Source organism: Habropoda laboriosa, unplaced genomic scaffold (genome assembly GCF_001263275.1).
Source record: "Habropoda laboriosa isolate 0110345459 unplaced genomic scaffold, ASM126327v1 scaffold153, whole genome shotgun sequence".
In the NCBI taxonomy this organism is placed as follows: domain Eukaryota; kingdom Metazoa; phylum Arthropoda; class Insecta; order Hymenoptera; family Apidae; genus Habropoda; species Habropoda laboriosa.
This window is the reverse complement of record NW_017100272.1, coordinates 313,962-335,209: the sequence shown is the minus strand read 5'-3', so window position 1 is coordinate 335,209 and position 21,248 is coordinate 313,962. Positions and strand designations below refer to the sequence as shown.

Below are 21,248 nucleotides of genomic sequence, written 5' to 3'. Positions count from 1 at the left end.
TGCTCGATGTGGACACGATGCTAACATACTAAGTGCTTATGACGATTGCGTTTCCCATTTTATGAACTTTGCGATAAAGTTTATTGCAGTAATTAGAATTATTTTTTGCAAATAACAATAATTGCGTTTCCTGTTTCATGAACTTTGTGATAAAGTTTATTACGGTAATTAGAATTACTTTTTGAAAGTAACGATAATTACCATTAAAGTTACAACAGTAATACGAAATACGATAGAAATTGTTCCTGTTATAATTTTTCAACGAAGCCTCAAACGACCTGTGTTTTGTATAAAATTCCTTTTCTTACTCATATCCGTAGAAAATACTGACAAAGTTCGTCTGGAAAAAATTGGGTCACTCTATATACATTCTTTCTATCCGAGTGTCCGTTCCTCGAGGGCTAAAAAGGACAAACACTAAGAAAAGCTTCTTTTTTCCACAAATTGACTCCTCCCCAGTTTACTATTAATCGCGAAAAAAAATCGTTGATCGAATTAATCGTTCACGTTGCACCCGATATCTCAACGTCACTACCGTCCAATCATTATCTCCCACAGGTTTAATCAATTTCTTCAGGGTAGACGCCTTTGGCGCCACCGGTGGGCAATACATATATACCGGGTGATCACGACTGCGCCGGTGTGAAGGCCACTTAAGAAGCAAATCGTGGATCGGTGAAGAACGACGACAGAAGAGCTCGACGGTGGTTCGGTAAAACGAGTGTTGGATAATTAATTCGGGTGACCCTTGTATAACCTGGCACGGTAGTAACCTGCCCTTTCTCCTTCTATTCGACCCGGTTCCCGTCCCCGTTCATCCTTCCTCGCTTCTTCGTGGCCGGTTTCTCGCTGATCGTATCGTGGCCGCGGGTGATTTTAAATCAGAAAGTTAATTAGACGCGTTTCACTGTCCTTTATGTCGCCCGTCCGTCGCCGTCCCTGTATACGCCACACCACTAAAACTCTCCACCATTTCGCCGGTGTGCACGTGAGGAGTGGAAGAGCAGCCACGGTAGCAACAGCCTGGAATATACCGCCGCGAGCGGCTTTCATTATGCGAACTAATTAAACTCCAATCGACGCTGACACTCGACGCCACGGCTTTACTATGCTTCTCGTTTGCACCAATCGACGCCGTACGTCTTCTCGCGCGCGTGTGAGGCCCCTTGTGCCGTCTACTCGTCGATCGAGGACATCCGGATGCACCGTGGACCTTGAAACGAGGAAACTGAGGGGAGATCCAGGAGATACGACTTTACGGAGATCGCCTCTGTGCTCTTCCAGGGGAATTAGATCGATTCCTGTGTTAAGATTGAGCTCCCTTTTCTATTCTTCCTTCGTGTGTCGTTGTGATACTGTGTGTCCAAGGGAAGAAGGATTCTACGGTTGCAGGATATAGGAGGTTTCTGTTTCACACCCTTTCGTGTCTCGTGGAAACGCTAATCGTCGCGTTAAAATTAAAGCGTAGAAAAGTAATAGGCGAAAAGTTTCGTTTTGTCGGAGCGAACGAGAGTTCAAAGGCGGAACAGAGAGAAAAGGAATTCAGGAGTTTCTTTAACCCTTTCGTTACTATTGGCGCCGGTAGGCGTTTTGAAAATTTTCTCGCACTATACGCACTTCCACCCTAATTCAGTAAACGCATTCACGCGCTTCCAGTTTAATTCAATAAACGTATTTACGCGCTTCCACCTTAATTTAATAAACGTAACTTTCGAGACGATACGACAAAAGTAATTTTGCAGTCATGGATAAAAATTTACCACCAATCAATTGAATTTACAGCGTTACACATTCAAATCTGCCGTAACGAAAGGGTTAAGGGTAGACAGTACTCCCTAAATGAAGGAAAAATTTCTCCTTTACCATCTACCACAAAATTACAAATATTAGGACTTGTCTCTTCCATTTCGCGAGTAACCTTTGAACTCCCGAATCCTTCTCTCTCACCACCCTGTATACAGTAGAATTAGTAACGTCGCGATAATGTTCGGCAGGATATGTACAGTACTGTTTGTTTTTCTCCGAGATATTCGGCGCTCTTTCATAGATTATGACGCACACGTGGCGTGCGCTCTTTTCAACGCAGATAAGGTTTCAACGAGTGTTCACAAAGGGGTCGTAAGAAGGAATTATTAGGAGGTGGATATCATATTTTAACGACAGGGATTGCATTCAGAGAATAGGTTAGGAAGTTTGAATTGATATCCTGCCCGGGGATTGGAATAATTGCGAATCGCTTTGAAAGCGGTCTGTCAAGGCTGGGTAACTATGATTAGGGGCATGACGATCGCTACGTGTCCATTGTGCTAATATTCTATAAGTAGATGGTAATTATCGGGACGCATTGTCGTTGATCTAGGGTAAGAGCTGTGTTAGAATCGAAGAATTGAAAATCTCCTATTAACAAAGGGGGCACGGTGTTAAATTTTCGCTGAATATACGAAGACAGTGATTTCGCTTCGTTCATTTTACAACGAATTCCATCCTCCGAATCCTGCGCTGCCACGAATAATTCATTATATTATAAAAATTAAAGGACGTAAAGCTACTGACAGATAGCCACGGCAATAACTGTGTACGTATATACATATACATTAACCGTAAGCTCGATAAGCAGCTTACACTTAAGCCTATTAGCTGTATTAATAAACGAAACTCAAACTAACTTACAGAAGGACCGTCGTAAAAACGCGAATTTTATAATGATCCACGACGTTATTCTTACCTCTTCCACCGGTGCTTTTCAGTCTGCAACAGAAAGAGAAGGAGAGATTCCATTAGAAAATCAAGCAGAGATTGTTAACTATGTGTATACACAACCGTTGGCTATTTTCTCGATTTCTGTTTAACCCTTTGCGCTCCTTTGACGAGTGTGACTCGACGTCAATTTTATTCACTGTTAGAGGAGACTGGGGCCAAAAGTTACAATTTTGGGAGAACACGAAAAATGACCGAGAAATAATGTAGTTATTCTTTTCACTATTGACTAATCTACTGTTAAATTTATCGTACTTTAAGATTCCGAGCTTACATTTAACATATTGCAATTAGTCTTTCGCAGGGTGTCATTTGTTTGCAACTCGACGAAGCGTGACTTCTAACTCCGTCGTGGGGTAAATTGTTACTAAGAAAAGAGAGTTGCCCGCTCCTATGTCGAGTCTATTTTTAAATTGCAAGCTTAAATATAAGTTATTCTTTTTACACTTAGATAAACAACGTTGCACGTATACGACCCTTTTTTGTAAAAAAAAAGTGCAATTGTTACAGAAAAATGTCATACAGGTACATGTGATGAAGCAATTGTCTACATTGCTTCCTATCAATTAATTGCCCTTTCAAGTACATTTCAACCCTTTGCACTCTAGAGGCGACTAAGAAGCGGCATTATATTTACCATTACAGCATTAGACAGCAGGTCTACGGACCTCCGTGAATTGTTCACTGCATGTTTAGAGGTCTCAGCAGTGAAGTAGTTCGAAAGAACCAACTTCTAATAAAAATTACACTAATTTTTGCTACTTCCTTATAGAAAAAAGCGCCTTCGAGTGCAAAGGCTTAAACAAACCACTTAAAATAATGCGGAATTATTGGAAGGAAAATGAAAACAGGAAAATTCGAAGTTCAAAGGGTTAAGCTAGGAACGCTAGATTCTAAAAAGGAAGCATGTACAGATTTCGAGAACGAAGAATCTTCGATGGTATATAACAGTACCTAGAACAGTCGTTAAACCGCATTTCCAGCGGCGAGCAATTAAACCCGCGACGCGATAAACCTTCGGAGGAAAAATCTCGGTTAAAACGCGAGAGTCCTTGTCCCGGCGGTCGGAGGAAATGGATCGCAATAAAGATCTCTCGATTTCTCGTGGTGCTGGAACGAAAAGAGCCTCCAGTTACGACTGTCCCTCGGCTCCTTCGTACAAACCACCGTCTTTCTCCGGCTCTCGACTTTTTCTCGTTGTTTCCTCTCGGTCGGATTCAAATCGACCGATCTAGTTAGCAACCGGTTCGGCCCCTCCTTATTACATCCCCGGTTCTACTCGATTTTGATACATTGCGGGTTAGGTGGTAATTTTAAGGGGGAATCGATCGGTGGGACTGGCGAACGCGCGAGGCTAAACCGCGATCGTTTCTCGCGGATCTGCCTGATCGCCGATCCGTATCGGGATGCATCGTTGAACACCTTCTTCCTCTTTGTGTATGGATTTCGAAGGCAATCTCACGGAAACCGAACCCAACGCAGGTGTTTACGTTCTCATATTTCAATTGGGAATTCCACCATCGATAAATCCTCTCTCCCCTACTTCGCCTTGGGTTGATTGAATCCGCCGGAATCGAGCAGCTGGAACTTTTGCATCGATTCGGACGTTCCCTTTCGCGAAAAATTATACGGCGCGGGTTAGCGAGAATTATCGACTTGAATATCTGCGGGACCGTGAATAGCAAGCGATGAAAGTGAGAGCGAAAATTATATTGTTTTTTTAACAATATGTCAGTTTTTTATTTGTTTAGATCTAGAGAATCTGTAACACTGTGTGCTTCAATCAATTCTCACGTCATGAAAGAGTAATTGAGTCAGCAGTAGCAATTTAATCGAGGTCTATGACATCGACTGATGTGTTACAAGTCGTTGTGTTCATCTTAAGAGCTGTCATTAGCAAATAAAAAAAAGAATCGTAGTGACCATGGGATAGTCCCTCTTATGGCAAACAACTTTCATCGGAAAAGTTTTTCTTTTATTCTCGTGGCTCTGGAGATATTCAAGGTGGTAATTCTCACTTGTCCACTCTGCATAGTATCATTTCGACGAAAAATACATGCGTTCCTTATGCTAACGGGATTCCAAACTGTATAATTTTTTTTTTCGAACTTTCTAGCGACTGTTCAGATTTAAATAGTTTGTATTTAACAAGTGTTCTAGTACTTATGAAAGAGAGTGTACATATCGGAGTATCATACAAACCTTCGACAGTGAAGAAGCGTCACCATAACCACAGCGCCGATACCAGCCGATACTAACGACACTATCACTAGAGTCAGCACCCATCCAAGTTCTCCAGGAGCTTCTGCAAAAACACGGAAAAGCAACGATTAGCCGCAATAAACACCTGGCGCTGCTATTATCGCGTCGTTCATCCGTGACCATTCTCAACCACTTCTTCCCCTCGAGATCGCAGAAAATAAACGTTTCTGCAAAAAGCAGCATCTTCACCGATACCTATAGACGGTCTCTCATCAACGACACTATTTCCTCCAAGAGTAGAGAAGCTCTAAACACTCGATACACTTCGCCGTTTCTTCAACCCTCGTTCCCTTTCTTATCCACGAAATCACAACCCGTAAAAATTCCCAGCGATCTTTTTCTCTCACGACGAACGCTCTACTATTCAACCAATGTGAGAAGTTTCACGTGGTCTCGCGGTGGTATCTGACAAACCCGATCAGAAAGCCAGCAACCAGCAGCATCGAACGTTTTCATATCTCTCTCTCTCTCTCTCGGCCGCTGCGGTGAATTCTCCCCCCTGGGCGGTGGTGGACCCACTTGCAAATAAATTAGCTCACAGGGGCTTCGCGTGTTACGTTCGCGAGGAAGAGAGAGGTTCCATAATTGGACCGCGATCGCGTCCGGTTTCCGCTCAGCGGGACGTCCGCAGCTTTATTACGCGAGCTTACCTATTATTTGCCAACCCCACGCCGAAAGTATCACCCTCCCCGCGATCAACCGCGTGTTTCACGATGTCCACCGGTAACGAGACACCGAATTATCGTTCGCGTGGACGTAATCTAGGAACTTGAGACAACGTTTAAGACACCCTCGAAGACACTGAAAGCGAACACTTCGTTGTACAACGAGGGGACGTCACGAGGATGTAAGTTAGCGGAGAGTGAAGAGAAGCGAGGTTCACCCTTTCCCGCGATCCGATTCAACGATTTTCCACGAACCACTTTGTCCGGTAAGGAGGCGCACCGTTCGCCATTTAACCAGTTTTCAAACCATTCGTCCTGGCGATTCTCACAGTTCGCCGAGTCGGTTTCTCGTCGCTTTCAACCGGTCGTCTCGCCCAGCGCCGCGACGATTACTCCCGTTCGAATCGGCCCTCATTAGCGGCCGAGCTTCTGCCGATTCCGCCGAGATATCTTAATCCTTTAATGAAACGTTTCTGCTTGATTCCTAATTTAGAATTTTAATCGCGGCGAGAGTGCGTTTTCCGCGGAACGAGCCCCGCGGTCAACTTTACTGCCGCGATGCTCGTAAATAGGAGAAAAGATGTAATTTAGTCGCATGAGATAGATGAGGGACGAGCTGGGGGAAGGGAGATCCTCTCTTGGATCGCGTTCTTTTACGTGGCCAGGGGAATGCTCATATACGGTAATCGACGATGTTATCCGCGACTGGTTATTAAGCACGGTGGCTGTTTTAGTTATTTTGCACGCTAGGATGTCTCTCCTATACTCTAGATACGACCCTGACGCACGATTAATAAGGCGAAACGATCCGAGTGGTGGAGTACTTTTTTTTTTTTTTTTTTTTTTTTTTGGAGATAGTAAGCCTCGTGTTTCGCGGAGAGAAGTAAATGTTTCGTTTAATCTTTGGACGCTTATGCGTACACGAGGCGAATTATGGTGACTAGTTAGCCTTGCGTGGGCTTATTTTAGAATTGCTGTTCTAGCGAAGTTAAATGTGTTATTAACACGATAACGTGGTTCTGCGTCATTTTATATTTGCAGAAAGATACGTGTGTTTTGTAATTGCTGAAACTTTGTTTAGGTTCATTTGTAATCTCGTTACAAACTCTTTTCCTTGGGAAAGAGGGCGTGCTAAGTTTCTGACTTTATGACACGGACTCCTTTTATAGATAACTATTTTACTTTGTGACGTCCAAAACTTTTCCTACTTTAAAAAACAAGCGATTACAAGAATGCTATTATAAAGAAACATTTCTTATTTTCGCTCCAATTTTAAACACCGCAGCATTCAGCTCTGAACTTTTGCGAATTGAAGTTCCGTGGAAGTTGAGACCCTAGCGTCAGAAGTTAATAAGTTTATAGAAAAGAAAGAAAAATGTGAAGTGCAATACAGAAGTACTTGTAGCATTGAAAGACAAGTAGTCGATGATAGGAGATCGAGAAGTGTTATTGTACGGTGTTCATTGTATTTGGCGCGTCGTGCAGAAGTGCACAAGCGTTTGAACCGGTCGATGTTCCGATTGTTCGCGACAGAAGGAACACGAAAGGGTTCGTTCGAGAGGAAAAGAGGGGCTGTTGTAATCCGTTGCTGGTACTCGACCCTGAGAAATCACCGCTAGATCCACTGGTTCGTGACTGTCGAGTTGACCGAGCGACGTTACCAGTCCTGCTCCATTCAGGTCGCTGTTTGGGAACTGTTCGCTAACAGTCCTGGCCTTTTGTTCACGTCTCAACCTTCGTCTCTTCGACTTACTACCGTACGATCACTTTGAAACCATTTTGATGAATTACAGAGGAACTCTGATTGTGATCAATCGTAGATATAAATACGGCACGCTGGATTCTATTAACTTCGAGATTAACTGTAATGTGTATACAGGGTGTTCCAGTTTTTCCGGTCAAACTCAGTCAGTTTAGTCTATATTTTTCTTTTTTTTTTTTTAGTATTCTATTCTATGAGTATAAATATGAAAAATATGCTGTATAAACGTAGGTCCTTTGAAGCTTTATTTTTTGGATTCTATTAACTAGGAGATTAACTGTAATGTGTATACAGGGTGTTCCAGTTTTTCCGGTCAAACTCAGTCAGTATAGTGTATATTTTTCTTTCCTTTTCTTTTTTGAGTATTATGTTCCGAGTACAGATCAGAAAAATATGTTGCGCAAATACAGGTTCTTCGAAGCTTTATTTATTTTTCGCTGTCTAGATTGGAATTTGCCCATGAATTCGTTAACTCGCCCCACGAAGAATTAGAAAAATCATATTTCACGATATTTTTTTATCGAACTAAACGTGGCCGAATAATTTCCGCTATACTACGTCAGTGAAAGCTTGATACACCCTGTACAATAATTCGAAGCGTTTCGTTCGGAGATAAAATATTTTTTCAACACAGATCAATTTTACACCGTAGCGTTCATCTGCCGGCGCGATAAGAGTGTGAAAGCGAACGGATCGACGGTACCTGCCTACAGGGGGAAAAAGAAGGAATGTCGAATTGGAAGAGAGGAGAAGAAGAAAAAAACTAATCGGAGGTTAACACGCCAGCGTGTAAGCTCGAATTAACAGGTCGCGTGAAAGCATGTCGGTAGAGGAGGAAACGAAACGAACGTTCGATACGGAAGACAAAGAGGAGAGGATAGCTGGCCGTCTATCAGTGTCACGTTTTTGACGTGAACATAACAACGTGCACGTTACGGCTGATAACGCCTTACAACAGAGTTATCAATCATCTCCGGGCGGAGCACGGCCACCTAGGATAATTCGTGTTAACTTCGTGGCGCGCGAACAGCCACCACGGCTGTATGCGTCAGGTTACAACGTTGTTTTTCGGCAAAACGAACGAGAAGGACGAAACGGTGAAAAGAAGGGAAGGAAAAAATCGTCGGGATTTTTGGGAACGTCCCTCATCTCGGATTCCCTGACAGAAACGAATCGAGCGTACGAAGAAAGAGGGGACACGTTTTCTCTACGGTGTTTTCGACCCCTTTTGTACGCCTGTCGATCTCGTGTCGATCCATTCGACCATCGAACTTCACGATTTTCTACATTGTTACCTGTGAATCTGCTGTGCCGTCGTAATGGAGGGAGAGTAGCTCGATCTGACACGTTAATATCTAGGGCGAGCGTGTTCTCTGGGGGAGAACAAAGGGTGAACCTGAAAATTTTAGGGTTTTTCTTCAAAATATCTTTTTAGACCAATTTCTGTCTGTTAGGTATACTGAAGTAAGATGCACAGTTTTTGTCATAAGATTGAAACTAGGTCGACTGTGTTGGAAGAAACCTTTGGTTTTGCTGGATTATTGCGAGAAATGAGTGTGTGTGTGTGTGTGTGTGTGTGTGGTAACAGCAAAAATGATTAAAATACTGAGACGGGTTAGTATTGTTACACCCTCAAATATTTTCCTTCTTAGTCCTTAGTTTTATCTCTATTTACAACGAGTCATCCACTTTCACCATTACTCATACACTATTTTCTCCACTTCTGCGTTCATTCTCTGGTTTACCACGTGCACGTCACGTAACGTCAAAAACCACGTAAACTCCACGTAAAAAAAAAAAACAATGTAGGGTTGATTCCACAAGTGTCAGTAAAATGTAGGGTCGATTCGACAAGTGTCAGTAAAATGTAGGGTCGATTCGACAAGTGTCAGTAAAATGTAGGGTCGGCCTACATCCATGTAAAAAAAAAAAAATGTAGGGTCGATAGCAGTAGAAAAGCTGAAAAACAATTACAATTAAATGTAACGATAGAAATTATTGCAATAATGCGTAATGCAATTGAAAAATTGAAAGAATCAAAAGAAAAAACGCGAATTCGTATCTTTTTCGATTCTAGAATATAAGAAAATTTGAATAAAATACGCGACGAGAATTGGGGAGAAGCATAAGTTAAACGCGTAAAAATATTCAATAATAAACGCACTAGGGATGAAGCTATTATTTCAATACGCGATGCACTGGCTCTAGTATTTACTAAAATTCAAAAATTCTCGTATAAATTCCGAAAATAGATTATTAATTACGGTAAATTACTGAGACGGTTTAATTTAGGGTGGGCATAGTGCACGAGTGTAGTGCACTCGTTCCAAATCAGCACACGATATACAATAATAAATCAACTAACTACTTAACATGCAATTCATGCAAATTCCTTGGATGGTAAATTATTAGTAAACAAAATTCAATATCCGAGAAAATATATGAAAAATACTGAAAGAAAAATTTCAAATTATTGATTGTTATGCTGTAACGAAAAAGCAACCTCTCAAAGTCACTTCAATATTCTATTCGACAAGTCTGAAGAACAAGGATGACTAAAATTCAAATGTTTATTTCCCTAAACCTTCAACATAATTTCGAAATATTTTATTCGAAGCGGAGTATTCCAAGTCAGTATCGATAATTGAAGAAATTATTTGATTGTATTTAAAAGAACCGAAAGGAGAATATTTAAAGTCTGATATTAAATGTCTAGCAAGTACCAGTAATTGGTAAAATGATTTATATTTGTTTTAAAAGGAAAATTTCTAATAGGTATTAGTTAAAATGAATTGTTATTCAGTCTATTGTATTGAAATTCTAATTGATTCTAATGTATACAAGTGTTACAAGAAGGCTGAGTGTGTACAGGGTGGACCTAGGCTAGCTAGTAGCCCCCGACCACTCTATTCACATCTCAGAACCTTCAGGTCAAAATACGCCGCGAAGTGTCTATGGCCCAGTATAAAGGGTGAATAAATTCGCGGGACATCGGGGGGTCCTTATATGCCTGCGGTACCCTCTCCCCAAAGTCATTAGCAAAATCGTCGGTTAGGTCAGGCGGGAAATTTTCGCGGGAGATTTTCGCGGGAGATTTCCGATATCGTAACACGGTATAATTTATCAATTTTTACAATTTTGTTATAAATTTATACTTCCGACAATTTGTTATAACATTGCATATAACAATTTATACGTTTTTACAATATTCTTCAATGGAAACATAGGTTTTAGCGTTCTCATTACTTACTCGTGGTTAAATTAATTTCGTAGGGACTAAAAATCAGGTTGTCCTGTGGTTGTAGATTAAAAATAACCATAGTACAGCTAAATTTATCGTGTTAAATAATTCTTCTTACACGAATGAAAAATGTATTCAACGTTTGTTTGTTATAATATCGTGAAATAAATTATATTATACGTTTTCTCCACCAAACTGGACAAAGTACAACTAGTACTTATCAAAATGATTTGTCTCTCTCGAAGAAATAGAGTTTGTGTAGTGAGAATCGAGTTTGTATAGTGAGAACGTATAAATTGTTATATGCAATGTTATAACAAATTGTCGGAAGTATAAATTTATAACAAAATTGTGAAAATTGATAAATTACAATTCTGCCTGAATTTTTGAAATTCAGAAAAACACAGGTAAACTTCCATTGCATTTAAACGATATTCTCCACCAAACTGGACAAAGTACAGTAAATTCTCTACAAGAGTCAGTAAGTTTACTGTCTCACAACGTAAATTTAAGTAAATTAGGTTGAACTGCACGGAAAATGCACAGAACTGCACAAATAATTCAATTCACGATATTATAACAAACAAACGTTGAATATATTTTTCATTAGTGTAAAAAGAATTATTAAACACGATAAATTTAGCTGTACTATGGTTATTTTTAATCTACGACCACAGGTCAACCTGATTTTTAATCCCTACGAAATTAATTTAACCACGAGTAAGTAACGAGAACGCTGAAACCTATGTTTCCATTGAAGAATATTGTAAAAACGTATAAATTGTTATATGTAATGTTGTAACAAATTGTTGCAAGTATAAATTTATACCAAAAAATTGTGAGAATTAATAAATTATACGTTATTATAACATTACAATAGAATGCAAAATAGAATTACGAAAGAATCGGCGATTTTCTGCGAAAAATAATTGATTCCCGCGAGAAATTATCGATTTCCCGCGAAAAGTGACCGATTCCCGCGAGAAATTATCGATTTCCCGCGAAAAGTGATCGATCTCCCGCGAAAAGTAGTCCGTTTCCCGCGAAATATGGTCGATCTCCCGCGAAAAGTAGTCGATTCCCGCGCAAAGTAGTCCGTTTCCCGCGAAAAGTAGTCGATTCCCGCGAAAAATAGTCGATTCCCGCCCGAATTATTAACGACTTTGCTAATGATTTTGGGGAAGGGGTACCACAGGTATAAATAGACCCGCGAGCTCCCGCGAAATCATTTACCCTTTATACTGGGCCCTAGACACTTCGCGTAATTTTGATCTGAGGGTACTGAGAGGTGAGTAGGGTGGTCGAGGGCTACTGGCTAGCAGCCTATGTCCACCCTATACACACTCAACTACCTTCTCTCAAAATTTCTTTCTCAAACTTACTATTAGACTTTGAATACTCTGCTTTGAATTTTTCTAATTTTTCTAATTATTAAAACTTAAACTTGGACTATTCAAAGTCTAATAGTCCACTATTTACTACTGAACTACTGCTACTTTTTGCTTGAAATAAATTTAAATAATCCTTCGGGTCGTTAATACACGCGAGAAAATTATTATCGAACGTATTTCGAGATTGTTTTGAGGGTTTAGGGAAATCGAGATTTCAGTTTGTTATTGTTGTTCTTCGTACTTGTCGAATAGGATATCGAAATGAATTTGAGAGGTTGCCTAATGAAAATATTTCGGCGTTTCAGCTGTCCATTAATGAAATAAATTTTCGTTACAGGTTATTTCTAAATTTAATATGTACTTTTCTTCCAGCAATCTATAATTTAATTTTCTTTCAGTATTTATGATATTTTCTATGCTATTGAAAAATGAATTTTGAATTTGTTTCATGAATTGTGATTTACTAATCTAATTCTTCGCAGGAGTTGCATGAATTTTGCATGTTAAGTAGTTAGTTACATTATTGAATTGTATATTGTGAGCTGATTTGCAACGAGTGCACTGTACTCGTTGCACTATGCCCCTAATTAAACCGTCCAAGTAGTTTACCGTGATAAATCAATTTTCAATTTTGATAAATATTAGAGTCAGTGCAACGCGTATTGAAATAATAGCTTCATCCTTAGTTCGCTTATTATTGAATATTTTTCCGCGTTTAACTATTTCCTCCCAATTCGCGTTTTTGCTTTTCTTTCAATTTACTCGCGTTTATTTGATACTTTCTTTCAATTTTTCACTCGCGTTCTATGAAAGTTTTGTTCGATAGTAGAGTCTAAAGTAATATAAATTCGCGATTTCTCCCCCTCTAAATGAATCGCGTTTCGAAGCACTTTTCGCGTCGCCCATTCCACAGTGACTCACAAAGTGTGAGTCTGTGAGTCTTGGGAAATCAACGCTTGGAGGAAGGATGACCATCTGAGAGGAAGGAAGGAAGGAAGGATGCAACGAAATCGACATTGCAGAGCCCAGCTGCCTAATCTTCGAATTGTGAGTGACAAAAATGGGTTTTTTTTCTGGTGATATGGGTAGTTAGTTGTGTTATATATTGTGCTGCCCCTAATTAAACCGTCTCACTAGTGTTTCGCAATTAATAATCGATTTTTACGAGAAGTTTTCAATTTTTCAAAATATTAGAGTCAGTGAATCGCGTATTGAAATAATAGCTTCATCCCTAGTTCGACTTATTATTGCATATTTTTCCGCGTTTATCTGATATTTCCTCCCAATTCGCGTTTTTGCTTTTTATTCAATTTACTCGCGTTTATTTCATACTTCTTCACTCGCGTTCTATCAAAGTTTTGTTCGATAGTAGAGTCTAAAGTAATATAAATTCGCGGTTTCTCCCTCTCTAAATAAATCGCGTTTCGAAGCACTTTTCGCGTCGCCCATTCCACAGTGACTCACAATTCGTGAGTTTGTGAGTCTTGGAAAATCAACGCTTGGAGGAAGGATGACCATCTGAGAGGAAGGAAGGAAGGAAGGAAGGATGCAACGAAATCGACATTGCAGAGCCCAGCTGCCTGTCTGCGAACTGTGAGTGAATTTTTTGAGGGTTTGGTGATTGGTTATATATGTGTGTGCATGTGCATGTTTGAAGCTGAACTACCAAAACTTGGAAGAAGAAATCAAAGGATGTGAGTTCACATCCGAACTCTACTGCACTAAAGGTGCAAACGCCCTCCCATTATTAGAGTATCCCAATAGTATACCGCGTTAATTCTTAATAGAGTCAATTTTCACTACGAATGCCCATTACTTTCGATCGATACGAGAATTTATTACGTCGCGCCGCGTTTCATAATAGCTTCATCCCTTTTTCTTTCTTTGCTTTTCTTTTTTTCAGAGCGTTCAGTTGATACCTCCCTTAAACCTTTGCTAAATACCCCATCTAAAATGGACTACATGAGAAAATGGAGGATGGTAAAAATTCGCGATTTCGGGTACTAAATAAAATTCAACGAATTAAACTACACTTAAAAGAAATCGCGATCCGTACACAATTTCGCGCGACACTTCCACAGCTTCCTAAGTCTGGTGGGTCCTTCAGTCTGGCTTTGGGTCTCTCAATCTGGCATTGGGTCTTCCAATCTGGCATTGGGTTATTCAAACTGGCATTGGGTCATTCAAACTGGCTTTGGGTCATTCAACTCTGGCTTTGGGTCATTCAACTCTGGCTTTGGGTCATTCAACTCTGGCTTTGGGTCATTCAAATCTGGCTTTGGGTCATTCAATCTGACATTGGGTCATTCGAACTGGCTTTGGGTCTTTCAGTTTGGCTTTGGATCATTCAAATCTGGCATTGGGTCATTCAAACTGGCATTGGATCATTCAAACTGGCATTGGGTCATTCAAACTGACATTGGGTCATTCAAACTGACATTGGACCACTGGTGGAACCAAATTCAAGGCTTGGAGGACTCAAAACTGTGTGGTGGAACCAAAATTCGATGCTTGGAGGATGCAAATGCTTCACTGAGGGAATTTCAAAAGTTCGATGGATCTGAGAGGATGAACAGATGCAACGAAATCTATGTTACAATGTCCAGCTGTGTGGTAAGTGGTGAGTCGCATCTTTTTCTTTATTAATTAAATATTTGTAGAGAAATATTTCAGGTATACACTATTTATTCGTTAGAAATAATCAAATTTATTCATTTTCAGTAATTTCAGAATTTCATATTATGTACTTTAGTTGGAATATTCATTTTCTTCAATTATTCACTAACACATTGAACATCAGAATCAGATTTTGATGAAAGTTTGATAGGTATATTTCAAAAAAATTTAGGTATTTCATAATATTGACAATCGTTCACAACGAACGGTTGAAAATGTCTCTCGAAGTTCGAAGTAATAAACATACTTGCTTTAATACCCCAAAAATCATTAGAAATCGAGAAATTATATACTTTGACGAATTCTGCAGTTTAGAACTGTAAATTTGACTCGCAAATAAATTCCTTCTATTTAATTAATATATTAAAAATTATTCTTTTCAGATATTTCCCTTCCCTACTAATTTTAATCTAAATTTCTGTATGAAGAATGTATAGAAAATTGTACAGAGTGCCATACGCGTGTATTATAAAATAAGCCACTGTAAAGTATGAGAATGTGAACCAAGCGAATCTTAACTTTAAGTAATTCATAAGATAAAATAAGTTGGAAGATATTTTACACGTCGTGGGATGCGTGCGTTTTAATTTTAACTAGTTCGTAAAATAAAATAAGTAATTCTAAGATAGAAAATTGTACCGAATACCATGTGAGCGCTTTCTTACAGAGACACGCGACTCATTTCTAGCATAATTAACAAAACTACCTTCTGCATTTTTACTATCGTCTATACTAAACACAGAATAATAATCTTCTCGCGAATATCAATTCTCGATCACTCAGATCCTTCGAGCTTTTTCACGACGTAATTGTCTACGAATAGCGCGCGATATTCTTAGAATAATTACGTCGTGTACGCTCGTTGGTTCTTTCGCGAATTTGTCCCATTAAGAATTTTCGATAAAATTCCTTTTGCTACAAATGAGAAACGCGTGTCTCTGAAGATAGAGAGCTGCCAGTAGGGCATGTGTTTTTGTCGGGTCCCTTGCGTAGTCACCTCCTCGTGGTGGGACCTGGTAATTGGTATCCTTTTCCAAAGAAAATTCTCACTTTTGCAAAAGGATACCAAGCTAAGAACTACGCGTACCCGTCGACACTCTGATTCTCACACACAGTTGAAAGTTTGAACTTTAAGTAGTTCGTAAGATAAAGTAAGTTAATTCTAAGATAGAAAATTGAACACTATGTGCGCGTTTCTTAATAAAATACCTTGAAAAATTATTCAGATTCTATGGTAGATATGAAAGTCCCATTTAACATCAAATTTTAACATCGATATGTCAATAGCAAATTAGCAATCAATTGCCTACGAAACACAAATTTTCAATTGAAAAAGAAAATTATAAAGCATAATACTATAATCCTATGCTTAGAATGTATTTTCTTGTGGCCGCCTGACAGCAACCTGTATATCTGGCGTGACAGTGAACGTGTTAATAAGTAAATGTTGTTCAAATTATATCGTGTTTGATATCATTTTCATCAGAAAAATCTCACCAACATGTTAAAAAAAATTCCAGATGAAAAAAAGTAAAATTAAAGAAATTATAATTTTCTATTATGATTTGTCGAGCCGTGTAATCTCGTAAAGGAAACCGACTGGTGTAGCTAAAGGAGATAACATGGGCGCAGCAATGACGCAGACCTAGGTGTAGGACCATCTATACTGTCACTTGTAGAATCCAAATTTACTGACTCTTGTATAGAATTTACCGTAAGTAGTGTTCGTGATTACCCCACGACATTTACGATGCCACAAACAGCAACGGTTCGGTTTTTCTATTAGAAATTGGTTTTATTCTCAAATTTTTTTAATCTTGATTATAAAACTATATAAACAGATAATATACCTTTGTATATAAACAATAAGAAAGTTATTACCTTTGCAATATTTTGTTTTATTCAACTTTTTCCTTAGGTGTTCGCAATTCACCGACTCTCCCCTATATATAATAAAAGAATGACATACACTACCGGCCAAAAATTTGGAATCACTTGTCAATTTACACCAATACTGAATCTGTTGCTAATTTTTTATAGATTTGAAATGATATTGTAGAGATCAATAGCAATTTACCCCATTTCGATTAATATAAATTATAAAAAATTCGTTAAAAAGTTCTTAAAATTGCTTACTTTTTTCTGGAAATTTTTGTGTAACTTGCAATGCACAGTGATTCCAAACATTTGGCCGGTAGTTCAGATGTTCTTCTTCCTTCGTGTCTTGTCAAGATCGTATCATTGCGAAGTGACTCATAAAAATGCCTTCCTCGCGCATGAAAATAAAGAATACTTTACAATTATAAGTACCACCTTTTAATTTGTTGCCTAAATCCAATAGCTAACTAACCAATTTCACATCATCGCTACATACTGGCTTCTGCTGTACCTTATTTTATCCTGGATGGATCTATTATCGATATATTAATTTCTGTTCGAATTGATACTCGAATTTAACGATCGAGCTTCTTCCTCCCTTACAAAGTGAATTCTGCCCGCGTTCCCTCAACGATCTATAACGAACCCAAGCACCGACTCATTTCTTCGGCCGTAAAAACGAGCACACGGCGGCTAGCAATAAACCTTAAGGTTTGCCTGGATGTGTTTGTCCCGGAGCTGGATCGTTCGATCGCGCGTTAAAGCTCGATAAAGTCTCATCGCTTTGCCATCTTTGGCTCCGCCGGCAATTGCCCATTAACTATGGCAAAGAGCGTAGCGGACTCGCCGTATCTCTGCCTCGATATTCCGGCATCGTTTAATCTCGTTAGATGTGTTACCATTTATCGTACCAATGGCGGATTAAACGTGGAACGATGTCACTTAAGATTCTATCCTTTTGCTTGAAATTTCATTCGATATATATCATCTCACTTTTATCCACGGAACGTTTCTTTTCAACTTCGAGAATTTCGTTACGCTGTTCTGTAAAATTGAAAAGTTTCCGGAATATATCCGCATAAAAGACACACCGTATACACTGCAGCTAAGCGACTCTGTTCGCCGTGTATTGCGGCATTAATTTCAACCAAGTTGCAATTTACATTCGTTGCAACGTATACAGAGGGCGAAAAAAGAGTGTCTCGCGAGGCGTAAGAATTTCTGGGAATCGTAAAAATGCCACTATATTCGCAACAATGCGCCATTTCTTCCGGCGCGGAACGTTGGCCGCGCCACGCGCAAGAGGATCGTATTTATTCAAACGAGTCGATAACAAAACTACCAGATGGACTCGTTCCACACTCGCTATACTTCCACGATAAAGTACCGGAACGACTGGGAGAGTAGACTCGACGAGTTTCTTCGTTTAATAAATTCCATATTTCTCCGCTCTTACGGCTCTACTTTACCATCTCGCAAGTTTCAGGTAGAAACTTCACCAATCTTTCTCACATTGTGAAATTTCCATCGATGGTCAATTCTCAGCTTAATACCACCTTTGGGTACCATTTTTTCCCTTACGCCCACGCTTATTGGGAGTAATTTGAAAAATGTGCGCGTACAAGTTGCACGAAGACTTTTCGGACAGGGCAGATACGGCTGGACACGTGTGAAGGGTCTCAGGAATGCATTACACACAGCCAACTGTTACAATTTACGCTTATTATGCTGGGTGGAGATGAGAAGATCGCAGGAGTATGTACTCCACTTACTCAGCCTGTGACCCTTCCGAAATCTCCACATTCCGGTTTTTTGGGGCACGCTGACATTGTATTAGGATCTCCGTATCTGTAGGTGATACGATTCAAGACCTAAATTGCTTAAGGGAGAGGTTAATTATTCTTCTGGATTCTTCTCAAGGGAGAGGCTAATTATTTTTCTAGATTCTCCAAGTTATTCTCAACTCGTGGCCATTCGCTTGATAATGGCGACAAGGTTCAGTACTCCTGAGGAAGCTAAATTTTGACACGACGTCTCTGTCAGGATCGCTAGATATTGGCAGTTCTACCTTTCAAATGCACCGTGATAAAGAGCGTAAAGTCTGCTCTGTGGCAATTGGTGCTAAGAAGGTATCTTCAGTGTCATGGTCCGGCGCTCTAAGAGAAAGGAATCCTCCTTGCAAGACTCGGACTAAGACTGAATCTCTACACTGCATAGAGCCACCATTGCGTATCGAACGAGAGTTCTTTAGTCTTGCATACTTAATGGAAGCGATACAGCGAGGTTGTAAATTAAAGTATTAAGTAGCAACACAGATTAACGCACCAACACTCAGTGGAATTTTTTCGATTGGAATTGAATCAAAGCTAAAACACACTTCGCACAACCCTAACTGAAACTTCCAGCCCTAATCTACTCAGGCATTTATCGCTTCTCCTGTCGATGTACAAGTAAACCTGCAACCTCGCTACATTTCTTCCATCGACTATACACACACACCTGAAAAATTGCCAAGTCGGACGACATTTTTCTCGAGGTAGCTCGGTCTCGTTTCGAGGTCGAATTACGAGGTTCGACAGGTAGTCGGGTTTCGTCCCGACCATTTATCGAGGGCCCGCGTATAAATGAGTTTTTTCTCGTTCCATCGTCCCCGTTCTTCGTCGCCCCCAGTCGGTATTCGTGGCCGGGCAGAATCTAATTTTTGATTTGTAAGCGTCCATGGGGGGTCGACGTGCAGGACGATGTGAACGCCGCCGGTACACGCATTCTCCACCTCGATTTTACACGTGTTCCCTGCCACTGGCGACACTCGCGCCGACTCCGACACGCAACGAACGCCTCGCGCTTATGGCCCCGCCGCGATTTATGCGAATATCGGCCGTGTCGCTGGACAACATTGTGAACAGGTGTGAAGAAGCTGGAGGAAAGACTTCGTGATGCACGACCACCGTCGCGAAACCAGACTGTTCGAACCGTTGAATGGCTATAACAATAGCATTATTCGAACAGTGTATATTTCAAGCAAAATTTATTTCTAGAAGCTTAATTTATCGGTAAAAATTCGTCAAGGTTTCTCTGCATCGAATGGAAACATCCTCGCGAAGATCAGTGAAGACGTTATCGAGAAAAATAGCCACCTCTGTCTGATTTCTTCTGCCACGGTTCGTTTCAGAGATGTGTCATTTCACAATTTATCCGCCATGAAATTTCAATTAAAGATTTTTATGCACGGCGAAAAAAAATTCCATTATCCACCGTTTCATCGCCACTGATTAACGAACGTCCCTTACGAGCGCGCCGCAGTTTGTACAGTCATTATGTAAATCAGTAATTATGGTGTTGCCTGTGAAGACTACTCGATAGTAAACTGTAGAAGATGTGTTCGATAGCGAGTACTGTAACTTTACATACTGCAGTCTCTGTTCAAGTTTCTTCTAACTCGTCATCGTCCAGCGAGAGTGTTAAATAGACGCGACTTGGCGAAAGATCTTTCGAAATCTATTACGCAAACCTATTAATTTCCGAGTCAAATCGCGCTTAGCCCGAGAGATTCGTTAAACGTGCAACAGCTCGGTTCGAACTTTAGCCGAGTATCGTTGAAACATTAATCACCGGTGTCGCGTCGATACGAATCGACTCTTTTGACAGCTTGTATCAAAGTGCTTTTTTATGGATTATTCAATATACGCTTCCAAGGCTGGTTCTCTCTCCTCTTTTTTTTTTCACGTCACACCGGTGTATTACGAAGTCGTTCATCGACGTTTACAACGTTTGTTACGAATAAACGACCCACTGACTGTGTTTTGCCGTTTAGCCGTCTGCATTATTTTCACATTCTTCTTTGCGAAAGAAAAGGAAGGAAAAAATGCGAACCGAAGACAGCTGCCACGATGCGATTTAAATACGGACAGAAAGTTTCTCCGACCTCTTTGTTGTAAAATTACTCGCAGGTCCAATATGCGTAATTACACCGACTTGTCATTATCTTTCTCTCTTTTCGGAGAGACGGCGAGAACATGCCTCGCGTCACGGACACGTTTCGCGGGAAAAAACGAACGCCCTCCGAGCCTGATAATTAGAGATTGACTAATTACTTAGAGTGTGGATCTTCCTCGAACGATTCTGCTTAAAGCTTACTTGCGAAACGCGATTCGCACCACTCGGAAATCTTTTATCCGTTTTTTTGGGTAATTTTTCTTCCGCAGAAAATACGCGCCATTTTTTTTACTTCGCCGAAAATCTTCGGAATTTCTCTGCTTAAAGCTTGCTTACGAATCGCGATTCGTGCCATTTAGACATTTTTCGTCTGCAATTTTGAATAATTTTTTTTCCCCAAGAAAATACACCGTGTGTAATAATAGTGATCAGAGTGATTCAATTTAACAGCTTCATCAGAAACTTCGATAGATCGTCTTTGCCCTGACTGTAACAATCGGTTAGACGTTTCCCGTATCATAGTAATTACTGGACGAAATTCTCGGAATAAATTGTATAATAACGTTCATTCCTCGAGGTTCGCGAAGAAGAAGAAGAATCAGGAAGAAATGGTTCGAGGCTGATTCTCTTCCTTTCGTTTAACGAGAACGTTTATACTCCTTCATCGAGGCGTTTCGATC

At 40.0% G+C, this 21,248-nt stretch overlaps 1 protein-coding gene across 1 annotated transcript in view; it reads right to left on the bottom strand.

The window, feature by feature from the left end:
- Positions 1–21,248, bottom strand: part of LOC108573532 (TSC22 domain family protein 1) — a 101,659-nt gene that overhangs the window by 7,414 nt on the left and 72,997 nt on the right. Inside the window, exons 3-4 of the mRNA XM_017935993.1 lie at positions 4,960–5,062; positions 2,726–2,748 (exon numbers count right to left, since the gene is read on the bottom strand). Coding sequence (XP_017791482.1) covers positions 2,726–2,748; positions 4,960–5,062 — 126 coding nt within the window. The remainder of the gene's footprint in view (positions 1–2,725; positions 2,749–4,959; positions 5,063–21,248) is intronic.